The 12745-nt window shown below is 38.0% G+C and overlaps 1 protein-coding gene across 4 annotated transcripts in view; it reads right to left on the bottom strand.

The window, feature by feature from the left end:
- Positions 1 to 12745, bottom strand: part of MRPL13 (mitochondrial ribosomal protein L13) — a 36342-nt gene that overhangs the window by 18709 nt on the left and 4888 nt on the right. For all 4 annotated transcript variants that reach the window (XM_088149014.1, XM_088149016.1, XM_007440843.3 and 1 more), the window contains exon 4: positions 10424 to 10484. In XM_088149014.1, coding sequence (XP_088005140.1) covers positions 10424 to 10484 — 61 coding nt within the window. The remainder of the gene's footprint in view (positions 1 to 10423; positions 10485 to 12745) is intronic.

Raw genomic sequence — 12745 nt, 5'->3', positions numbered from 1 at the left:
CTCAGAATTCTCCAACCATCATGGCCAATGCAAAGAATTTGGGGAACTGAAATCCACACATCTGGAGGACTCCACGGTTGGAGAAAGCTAGTAGAGAAAATATTGGTCTAAATGGGGAAAACCAGACAGTACTGACTAAAAAACAGTTCTCCAGGAACTCAATTTATAGTATTCCTGAAAATGATTTACTGAATTTATGTTCTAGATAAGCAGGCCCATCTGTAGAATCAGGTGAGGTAAACACTATCTATGGTCTATATATTTATGTCTATGAAGATTTAATCCACTGTTAAAAATATTTACTCACTATGCCCAAAGTTACTCTATTAGATAGGGGAAATCACAAAATCAAAGTTGCTATTTTACCCTAATGAATGTTATTACATAAAAGGAACAAAGAAGAGGAACAGGAAGAAGAAAGTATTTTAAGCAAAGTGAATTCTATATGGAACAATCCTTTTGGACTGTATGTTTATCATTAGAATTTCAGAGTTAGTTCATCTCAGTTCCAAAATATATAAAGGGTTCCAGGGTTGGGCTTGGGATAGGCTTTTTATATGTTCAAAATATGAATATATCTTATTTCAGATCATGATGTTTTTGGAAGGAAGAAAAACTGTAATAAATAGTTGAAATGATTTAAATCACCATGGATTCATTAGCCCTTGCAAGTATCTATTGATATGTACTTTAATTTCCTGTAACTATTTAACATAAGAAAGAATGTGAAGAACTTTCCTTGCAGAAAAACTTTGTATGGAATTCTGGGGTACCGTCAACTAAAATGATGAAAAAATTGTCAGAAAGAAAAATTTAAAAAGTTGAGGGAGAAGCAAAAGGGAGGCACAACTAAATGACAATTAAAAAAAAAATCAAAGTAGGTCCCTTCAAAAATCACACTCAATTTGAATGTATATTTCCTGACTTTAAATGCCTCTTTGTACTAACACATAGACCACAAACATAAAGATGCCACAAAGTAGATACCATTTGTTCTTTCTAGCCATCTCTATTCTAGCTGCAGCTATTAGTTTCTCAAAGGAGGAAAATATTGGCTCCGGAAGGAGTTATTCTCTGGGGCTGCTTAAAATGAATTGCAGACATAAAAACAGTGCACTGCATTGCTCCTTACAATATCCATAAAACTGGCTACTTAAAAACAAAACTCCTATATAACTGTATTATTTTTATACTTTCTAAAGAAACGAGTATGGCATATCCAATTTATTTATCCAAAAGAACAGCAAGATGTGTTATATTTTAACAAGCTAGGGAAAGCGTGCTGAGCATGACATCTGGAATTCTTTTTTCCACTGCAGGGGTTGGCAGGCCCATTTTCAAACTTGATCTTTATTTTGCCAGTTTCTCCCCCAAACCAAGTTTAGTCCTGTTCTGTTCAGTCCACAGAGTTATCCTGATGGACAGACAATGTCCCAACTTCCTTTACAAAATGACTTTCCAACGTTTCAGTGGCTTGGAAAGAGCCAAACAATTTCACCCAACCACTCCATTCCAACACATTGAAACCTTTATGGAATGAATGGAAATGCTTCAGTGCTTAACCTTTGGTAACTGGATGAAGAAGTCATGCAGAAAAACACATAAGTAGTCACCAATCAACACAAGAAAAGAGGGTACTAAAATTAAAAGCTTTTATCATTGTCGTCATCATCACCACTATCATCTTCAGGCAAGACTTTAGAACCCAACTCTAAACCACAAAGTGAACAGAAAAACTGTAAGAATACCAAGCAGCATGAAACACATCAGAGTAAACCAAAGGCAGGGACAGAAAGCAGTGAGCTGAAAGCAGACAACAGAGGAATGTCACACAATTTCAATTATCTTCCGGTCTTTACTACTGATGCTTTGTGCAAACAAACATTTGCACAGCGTTCTACAAGCAGCAGATTTCAGGACAGTCTTTGCCAGCCCCATGCTCTCTAAAAATGTTTTTCTTGTCTTTTTAATGCTACAGACTTTAAGCAAATTACTTAAAAGTTCTGTGGAGTCCTTGGTGCTGAGCTTGGTGGTCTGCCTGCAGACGTTTCATTACTGATCATATTACCTACAATAGTGTGAAAAAGAAAGTACACCCTCTTTGAGTTCTATGGTTTTACATATCAGGACATAATAAAAATCATCTGGTCCTTAGCAGTTCTCAAAAGTAGATAACTACCACCTCAGATGAACAACAACACACGACATATTACACCACGTCATCATTTATTTTATAAAAAGAAAGCCAAAATGGAGAAGCCATGTGTGAAAAACTAAGTACAACCTTAGTGCTTCCATAGGTATGAAGAGGCTAAGTAGCACAGAACTCAAAGAGGGTGTACTTTTTTTTTCACATGACTGTAGTTGGGTAATGAAACATCTGCAATCAAACCACCAAGCTCAGAGAACACCAGGGACTCCACAGTTCAACCCTGAACTACAGATGTTCTCTTCTATTTAAAAGTTCTGTTAGGCTTTTCTGGAATTGTGTAAGTCAGAATTGATGGCTAAACTTTTATGGGTTCATCAGATGTTCAACTCTTAAACATCTGATGAACCCATAAAAGTTTAGCCATCAATTCAATTTACACAATACCAAACTGATACACACTGAAGAGTCCCCATTCAGGTATAAAAGGCTTAAGTTATGCTGATCCTTATTAGATTGTTCCCTTTAATATGGTTTAGAAGTGAAAAGTTAGATTTTTTATATTAAAATACCTCTTTTTATGGTTTTATGTATGCAGGGGATGCTTTTGCAACACACTGCACATTTTCTTTGTGTAAACCTATGTTTTGTTGCTTAGAGCAATATTTAGAAACCTACACAGAATAGGAAAAAATAACTAATGAAGACAAGAGTTATATTTGAACTTTTCCCTATTAGTCTTCCGGAGACCTGTGAAGACCTGGCTTTTTACCCAAGTGTTGGGCTAGGATGGAAGCGAGGCCAGCAAATGTAAAGCTGGTGGGATGCTGTCACACTGTGTGGGAAGTATGATGTCTTTTGTGGGATTTTGTGGGTTTATATTTGTTTTTACAGAAAGTTGCTGTGAGCTGCCTAGGATTATCATGTATAAGATGGGTGGCCATATACATTTTCTAAATAAATAAACATAACCATAATCAAGTCCAGCAAAAGAAATATACTCTCTTGCTGCAGCCAGGAAAAAACAAACCCAAGAACAGCACGATAGAGATGTTCTTTGCAAAGAAGAGTAGTGGTTTGCTGATTCAGATGCAACAATTAAGGTAACTGTCTGGATACAGGCCTCAATTTCACCAATTTCTACATCAGTGTTTCTCAACCTTAGCAACTTTAAGCTGTGTGGACTTCAACTCCCAGAATTCCCCAGCCAGCATGCTGGCTAGAGAATTCTGGGAGTTGAAGTCCACATAGCTTAAAGTTAAGATTGAGAAACATTGCCCTACATATTCAAAATGATAAGAGTCTTGCAGAGTCCTGTTTTAGCACAAAGATCCATGCCTTTTCAGAAAAGTGGTTCTGTGTTTCTTCTTACTGCAAAAAAACCCCCAAACCTTCCAATTCTCATTTTTATTTGCTTTTATCTTGGCTTGTACATAGGATTTGCATTTGAGGAATACCATGGGGATGAAGCTGTCCAAATCCTTGAAAGCAGGGCCTGTTCTGGGGAGGGAATAGGTCAGATCCAAAAGCCCTGGAGAGCATGAGAACTACTTGGGCTACCCGCCCTCTCTGAAAACGTGAAATAATGTAGACGTTCAACAGCCAAAAGTACAATATATTAAATATGCAGTTTGGACAAACTTGATAAAAAGGAAGTTACAGAACTGTTAGTCATGTAGAAAAAAAAAACCTGATTACATTTAAATCAAGTCTTACAATGCTAATATATGAATACATCCATGTAGCATTAATCATAGCTGGAAAGGCAAAGATATGGAAGAATCAACTTGTCATATTTTCCAAGATAAATCTGAAGATGCATTATTATTAAAGCACTAGGCAACCCGCGATCTGTTGGGTCATCATTTCAGACCTATTTCCTTACCTAAACAGAGAAACAGAATGACCAAGGGCAAAAAAGCAGTGGAAGTGTGAGTGACTTATTACCAGCTTCCCCACTGACTTACTTGTGGGGAGCTGGCAGGGAGTGTCAGAAATCTCCCTCCCTCCTCATATAATATAGGGTTTTGCCATTTGCCCTCCCCTCATGACCCTCAGGAGAGCCCCCGTGAAGCTTCCTCCTCCTCGACTTGCAGAACTGCCTGCCACTTTTCTGGTGGGAGGTAGAACGAAGGGAGTCATGGACCTTGAGGAATACTGCACCCCCGCTCCCCATTCTGGTGTCTTCAAGGGCCCCCTCCCTCAAGGGAGGCAGAGGGCTCACCCACTGACCACTGGTGCCCCCCAGCCAGCCCTACCTCACCAGCAGGCATCTAAGGCACTCCCTCATCCTTCCCTCAACACCCACAGCTGTTAAGAGATTTCAAATTTTGGCCTTGGTTCCAAAGCAGCCAATCGCTGCTCGCCTGTTGGGCCTTGCCACCAGCCGATTGGGCACAGGGTCCAGAGGGAGGCAGAAAAGAGGTTGGAGATCCCTCCCTCCCTCCTTCCCGCCCGGTGAGAAGAGCCCTGGTGAAGCCCCGGATATGCCCATGACTTTCACGTGACCTGGACTGACCATGGCGGTGCAGCAGCACAGCAGTGCTGAAGCAGCCACAACTTTCCCAAATTTCAATCCCACAGGAGTAATGGGTCCTGGATTTTGGACGCATTCTGTAAGTTAGCCCATTTGAGGTACCTTAGTTCAAAAATGGTTGCCTTATGACATACTGTTTCACCCAACTGTAGGTTACAGACACGAGAGTTTGAGTAGTATAAGGAGTTAAACCTACTCATTCCAGCATACAAATAAGTCTGGATATGCCATTCAATGGAGACATGTCATGGGTTTAAGATCAAGAATCAATAGTTTGGGTAACACTGCCAAGAATACCATGATTTTGGATAACACTTTTTTAAAAACTATGAAAAATATAGTAGTAAAAAGTCTTGCAACTGAGAACCAGTATAACAGAGTAGCTAAAAATCTGAAAATCTCAAATTCAAATTCCAACCACACTATGAATTCACTAAGTGGCCTTATTTAAACTATAGGTAGTCCCCAGTTTAAGAATAAATTCTGTTCGCAACTTAAGGACAAAAGTTTTGTTTGTCCTTAAGTTGAATTTGTATGTAAGCTGGAACAGTATTAATGTATACTATATAAGTAGTATTGTGTAATTAACTTGAACCACTGTGTATTTAACTCAAATTTTGCTACAATAGGCTCTGTTCTTTTAACTATGGGTCGTTTGTAAACCAGGCGTCCTTACCCTGGGGACTACCTGTACTCTTATTTAAACTACTCTTTCTCTGCCTCAGTCACTTTCTGCCAACTGCATTAGAGGCAGATAACGCTAACTCAGATGCTGTTCTAAGGATTACAAACAGACAATAGACATGAACCAGTTTGAACACTTGAAAGCCATAAACAAATGGGAGAATATAATAATCACCACCAGCAAATGAAAAACCCCTGGGGATAAAAGAGAAAGATATTGACTTATAAATATAAGAGAAGATTTCATACTGAATTGTCACCAGATCTCTTCATGGTAAGCCCATGGCCTAATTTAATAATTTACAAGACCCAATATTTATGATGCTGAATTACTGATGATTGAAACAAGCAAATGAGGCCCAAAGTCATTTCAAGCCACCATGACATTGAGTAGCACTATCTGTAATTTCTCATCAGCCCAATGGAAATTTGGTGGCAGCTGCCCTTGGGTGAATTTAAATTAGCCAAAGATTCTGAAACAGGCTAATGACACACATGTATGAAAGCATTCCTCTTTACAAAGAAGGGGAAACTGAAAACAAAGAAACTGAGAGGAAATGATTCATATAAATGGAGCACTTTATATTTGATTTTGAAAAGGTGCTTTGGAATGCATGGAGGAACTTAGCACATGTCTGCCCTTCTTTAAAGCACCATGATCTCTTCCTGGGATAGCAGTGAAGTTGAGGAAGACAGCCACACAATCCCAGGAAAAGATGCAGCTGCTTTAAAGAGGTGCAAAGAGATGCCATGTTCACATTCTCATACGCTCAGAAGCGCCTCTTTTGGAATTGAACCCAAAGTGCTGCATGGCCTAGCATTAATCTCCTTTGCCTCCAAAACAGCAGATAAACACTGAGACGACAATAAAATGTACTGTTCCTGTTGATTTTCCATTCACATTAATCTCTTCCCAAAGGCAGCAAAAAAACAATGTGTCTCAGCAGCTTTTCTTTCATCCTGTACATTCCTAATTTGCAAGTAACTTAATTCCAACATATTTATGAATTCCCTCATATGAAAGGGCCATATAACTAGAGAAAATGATGTTAATGCGGTTATTAACTCAGCATTCATAGATTAAAAATATTTACACATAATCTTCTAAGTATTATGAACCAACAAACTGTTCCTTAAATTACAGCTTAAGTAAAAGAATTTGTGACGTCTGTGATCCAATTCAAAATTAAGGACTTTTACAAGAATTTAATTAACAGCTTCAATTTCCAAGACCAAGGGGAAAAAATGTGTTGAAACACATTGACATTCCCTTGTTTGGATATCCACTTCTATGAGTGGCAAGACAAGTAGGAAGAATTACATGAGCAGAAAGTTTGACTCCAATCTGACTACATATAGGGAAGTGAGAAAAAAATGTTTATATGTTTATACCTTTACAGTACATACATATGAGATAGAGGGAAAGTCCTTCAGTAGTAATATATGTGAAAAGTATTTACTTTAAAGTAGTATATATAAAATTAATTTATGATTGCTTAACTCAACTTACATTTCTTCCTTAGAATATTTCATCATTTCTACAGAACACATTAAGTATCTAAAACAATATATTCCTAAATATATTTCCAAATTCATGAAAATAAGTCTGTTAAAAGTTTTTTAAAAGTTTGCCTTGGACATTAATAGACTGGTTAAAATTCTATTAAGTTGGTGGAACAAGATTAATATTATTAAAATAAAAATTGCTCCTCAATTGAGTTATGTTTTAACAGATATTCCAATGCTTATTCTGAACTGATCTTTCCTTCAGGCAAACAAAGTATTAAGGAAATTCATATGGAAAAACAGGCCACCAAGAATTTCATTGGCTAAATTCAGATTATCTTTTGGTGATGGTTGATATAATTCATCAGATTTTCAAAAACATAATTGGGCTTCTATCTTATCATCCACATTTATCTGGAATTACAATTTAGTACACAATCTATTGTGAGCCTCGTTAGAAAGCTATTGTGTCTTGTCATTTACTTGGGTTGATATATAATAAAAAGGCCGTTCATTTCCTGGATTGAGAGCAGCTAGACAAGTCTGGGCTCTTTTGGGCTGTAGATTGGATTTTGATGCAAGGCTCATGAATATTTAATTTTACAGATGAATTCAACCTTAAAAATAGGTTGCAAGATGTTCTGTTGGAAGTATGGGTGGAATTTGGAACAATTTTAAATCAATTACTCTGTAATGATTATTTTAAGGATTTACTTCGACTTAAAAGTCTGCTTGCCTAATTCACAACAGTGGCAATATAATCAACTCAAGCAAGTTTGGACAGATGCTTCAGAGAAACTGAGGTGCTTCATCTCTCACCTCAAGTGTGTGACCTGCATTATGTGTTGGCCCTTTCACCACCCGGGATAGGCCCATTACTGCCATGGCTGCTGTAAACTCCTGAGCTGCAGACACATCAGCAGGAAGGGTGGTACCCAATCCCCAGCCTATGCCTTGCCCCACACATTCCCCAGAGACAGCCAATGGCTGGATAATAAATGCTTTCATTTTGTCATATATTCATTTAAACACCAAAACAAATTTATTCTGATTGTGAATTATATGTTTATGCACGTAAAACAGCAAAATTTAAAAGTCAACATTACTGCACATTTCTCTCATTTTTGTTCATATTTGATTAATATACTTATTTTTGCTAGCAGATTCTCTGTACGCTTTCCACTTCCACCATATTTACATTTTATTTTGCATTCCTCATTCTATGCGTATGCATATTTTCTGTTTTAAGAACCATTTTGCAAAATTACAAACAGAGTAAACACTATTCTCTAGTTCAGCTACTGACTTGAGAAATTGTATATTTCATCCAAATATGAACTAAGTAAAATACCACTCCATCACCATCAGGTTCCAGCTAAAATATATTAATCTTACTCAATGAAGTGTTCACTCTGAATTCACTGCTTATAATGTTTCATACTATTTTGTTCACAGTAAAATTTGGTTTATAGGAGCTTACCAATTAAATGAATATCAGCAAGATTAAAGTCATATTGGTTTATACTGCCCTCTGGTGTTCAGCAACCATTATATTCAGGAAAATACAAAATACAGGTAGACCTTGCTTAATGACTCCCCTGTTTAGCAACCGTTTGAAGTTACAACGGTGCTGAAAAAGTAACTTTACAACCAGTCCTTGCATTTATAACCATCACAGCATCTCTGTAGTCACGTGATCGACATTTGGGCACTTCACAACCAACAAGTGTTCACAATGGTCACAGCATCCTGCAGTCATTTGATCACTGTGTGCTTCGCAAACCAGCTTCTGACAAGCAGAGTCGATGGAGAAGCCGGCAATAAAATCGCAAGTTGTGGTCACATGATGTCTTGTCTAATGACCCGTAATGACTCACTTAATGACCGAATGGGAAATGACATTGTTAAATCTGTCACATCACATGAAGTTTTGTTTAGTGACCATGTCACTTAGCAATGGAGTTGGCGGCCTTAACTGTGGTCACTAAGTGAGGACTACCTGCAAAAGTGAAAACCAATTGTGGGACTACATTATCAAAAAAGTCAAGTTTTAATTTATTTCTACAAGCCATCATTATGGAATGTTCAACATAACTGCATGATGGTCAACCCAATCATTTAATAACTAGATAATAAGACCAAAATATCAAGAGAGTAGTTGGCTAGAAAAGACAGAAATACGGCTTTATAACACATCTTTTGAAGTTAATAAAAATCAAACTGCCTTTTTCAAATTTCACCTACAATGCCAGTAATAACCTACTTCCAAAAGTAATCAGATCTGTATCATAGTGTAGGAGGCATACGTACTAGTCTTAAAGTTAACTTACTTAGATCAATATACTCTGGTCAAGCCCAGATAGTTAGTAGCATCTGGTTGATCCTGGTGATCTTTAAAACTAAGGATGGTCAAACCTGGCTGGTATTTAGATGGTGACCACCTAAACATATTCAGGCTGTAAGACAGATACAGTCTGAACAAATCCTGGAAAAAGGTTAGGGTGAATAATTTCTAAACTGCTGTCAAAGAAACACCATGAAGTGTCCATTAGGTGAAAAGGAATCCAATCAAAAGATACTTTAACTTTTTAAAACTCTGATTAATGAAGCTCATTATCTACATTAACTAAGTAATTTCAAATATGCCACAAAGCAAATATACTATAAAATATTAGCCAGTGAAACTTTAGGTAATGAATCTCACATAAGCAGGTCATGTCATGATTTTATATCTATATCTTTTGTTCCTGCCATAAATACCAAATGCGTAAACAATCCTTTTGGTGGTTCTGCTGCTCTTTTCCAAGTGTGCTCAGCTGAACGACAAGCACCAGAACACAGGTCAAGAATCAAAGCCACTTGTTTTATCACTGAACAGAAAAGCATCAGAGAGCATTGGAGGAATTTTTGGACCACAACCAGGATGGTTCAGATAAAGCTGATCATGACAAAATGGAAAACAGCTCAAAAGCAATGAAGAAGCTGTTCAGGAGTATCAGGCAACATGAAGGAAGGCACAAAGATCAGAACTGAGAAGAGAAAGAGAAAGGCTTTCAGGGAGGTCAGACAGAAGGTTGCTTGAAGAGACAGGCAGCCATAAAACGAAAATTGTAAATGAAATTGACGGTAAGCATGATGCAAAGCCAGAGTGGGAGCTCGGGAAATAAAAAAAAAGTTATAGGAACAAGTGGAAAGGGAGAAAAGGGACACATGTTCCAGATGTTATAATGCACAGACATCCCAGCATCATGCTACAAGATTTTTTGCAATCCTGTATTTTTAACTAGAGTAATTTTAACAACATAACCAATGTGGCCATTCAAAACTTCAGCAGCAGTACTATGCATCGACAGACGTGGGACTTAGTGATTAGATGGGAAGACTGTCAATGGCAGGAATAGAGTTGTTTACGGAAGAAGACAAAGACATGGGTTAGAAATGGACAGGCATATTCCTTACAGAACGTTCTTGGAAAACTGACAGGACTTTATGCAGGGAAGGTCAGCAAATCATTTAGAGACACAGATGGAGAAAAAGCTAGCACTTACTGCTGTTGGATCTTTTTTATGAAGCTGAGCAGCTGTAAGTTGCAGGAAGCCACCGGGGTATCTACAATACAAAGTGATAGCCAAAGTTCATTTAGAAATAGGCAAAGGTGAATATGCATAAAAACGTGGCCAATCGAGCGAGCTTGGAAAACAATGCCCTCCGCCTATCTTTCTTGAGCTACATTCTCTCAGATTTCCTTGACCATTTAAGCCTCTTCCTGCCTCTATTCTCCCTCCTTAGCCAATATTGCTATTTTGTGCATTTCTTATTTAGTGCCAGCAGACTGCCTTGAGATTTACAGAATGCACGATAACTGCTAACTTCACAATATCTAGCACTGGATACAGGTAGTCCTCGCTTAATAATGCTAACTGGGACTGGAAACTCCATCATTAGCAATGTGGTCATAAGTTGAAAAACCAAGTCCTGGTTGCTGTTGTTAAGTGAGGACCTCACATGACCACGACTTGTGACTTCCTGCTGGCTTCCCTATTGACTTTGCTTGTTGGAAGCCAGCAGGGAAGGTTGCAAATTGTGATCATGTGACTGTGGGATGCTGCAATGTTGTAATTGCGAACTGGGCACTCTGTGCCCAGATCGCAATCACGTGACTGCAGGGACACTGCAACAGCCACAAGTACGAGGACCAGTCATAACTACCACTTGTTCAGTGCCATCGTAAGTTCAAGCAGTCACTGAACGAGTGGTCATTAAACAAGGACTGCCTGTACTTGGAAATCAAAGTAAAAGCAATGTGCACACTAGTTTTAGATAAATACTTAGTGATAGCACAGCATGAAATCTAAAGGCTTGAGTCGAAGATTGGAAGGAGAACATGTTTTGAGGAGGAATCTGAATAAAGTGAGAGATAATGAGAGATCTGGGAAGTCATTCTATGCATGTAAGGTAGCAAAGGAAAAAAGGGGAGGACCATATGGAGGTAGCAGTTGGACTTCATTTGGTAAAAAGTGGAGGAAACGCAGGAGTGAATACCATCACAGGGAAGTATTGAGATACAGTAACAGAGATAGACAATAGCATGATGGTCCATTAAAACAAATTTCAATTTAAGTCAGTGATTGTGTGCTGGGTGTGAGAGATAGGAGGAAGTCAGTGCAGAGTTTTTAAGAAGGGTGTCATGTGATCATGGGTGTCAAAGTAAATGATGTTGACAGCAAAGGGCTAGTTAGATATCAGGGAATAACTACAGAGAAGAAAGCTGAAGTAGACCAGGTAACAGATGACAAGGAGGTCCTGCTTAGAAAGCTTGGCTAGAATCTCCAGGCTGCCGATTTCAACACCGAGTGCCAGAACAGAAGTGGCTCTGTAAGCTGACTGCCCCATAAGACTGCATTATTCCAACCCACCACCCCCACTGCTTTTTTTGTTTGTTTTCATCTGAAGACAAACATACTGTCTCCTGAGACTGGATAATTTGTCCAACCCCACTTTATTTACAAATAGTTTTCTCACATTGGATTTACAATCCTTGAGATGAGAGAAACAATGCAAGAGGGTGTTAGAAGTTGTAGAAACTCTTCAGCAATGGAACTGTGGTGAAACGTAAATCCCTGCTCAATGTTGAAGCATTTGCTAAGCATTCACTTTATTCTTATGCGTGCTTTACTGCCATCATATATCACTTACTGCATTAACTGACTAACCTTTAATTCTGTATTTGCATAAAGCATTCCATAATTGAAACCTATGTACTTTATCATATACTTTCTCTAAGTCAACAAATAATGCAACAGAGTTTATTTCTCTTTCATTCAGTGGGATGCTGAAGAAAAATCTGCATACACCCCTTGCCTGACATATGCCATACTATACTTCCACATAGTACATTCTATACTATAAAGACTGCTTTTGATCAAAATTCTGCCAATTTCCAGGCATATTTTACAAATTAATCCCCCTATAATTCTTGCATTTACTCTTGCTCCTCTCCCCTTTGTATAGAGAAACAATAACAGCATTTTTTCCAGTCATTGGACACAGATGGAGGCTTCACAAACATAACACTTCCATTCTTTTTTCTTTATATATGCATTATGCCATATTGTCATAATTTTTTGCATACATTTTCTCATCCACAGCATCTTTCGCTCAATCATTCCTCCAAGCAACCTTTTTCATACTTCCCATTAACCTAACTTCACACACTCCTGTGGTATTCTGTAATATAATTCTTTTCATTCTGTTTCAAACAGTTTTCACATCCTGCTTTGTTATGCCCATTTTCCATTCATTCTATTAGATTAATAGTCTGCTGTATATTTAGAACCTCTCATCATCGTTCTGTCCTTTATAATACTTTC

This window comes from Python bivittatus, unplaced genomic scaffold, assembly GCF_059951505.1.
Source record: "Python bivittatus isolate LINGU-HERP-01145 unplaced genomic scaffold, Pbiv_v1 ctg000590_np1212, whole genome shotgun sequence".
In the NCBI taxonomy this organism is placed as follows: domain Eukaryota; kingdom Metazoa; phylum Chordata; class Lepidosauria; order Squamata; family Pythonidae; genus Python; species Python bivittatus.
This window is presented reverse-complemented; position numbering and strand designations above follow the sequence as displayed.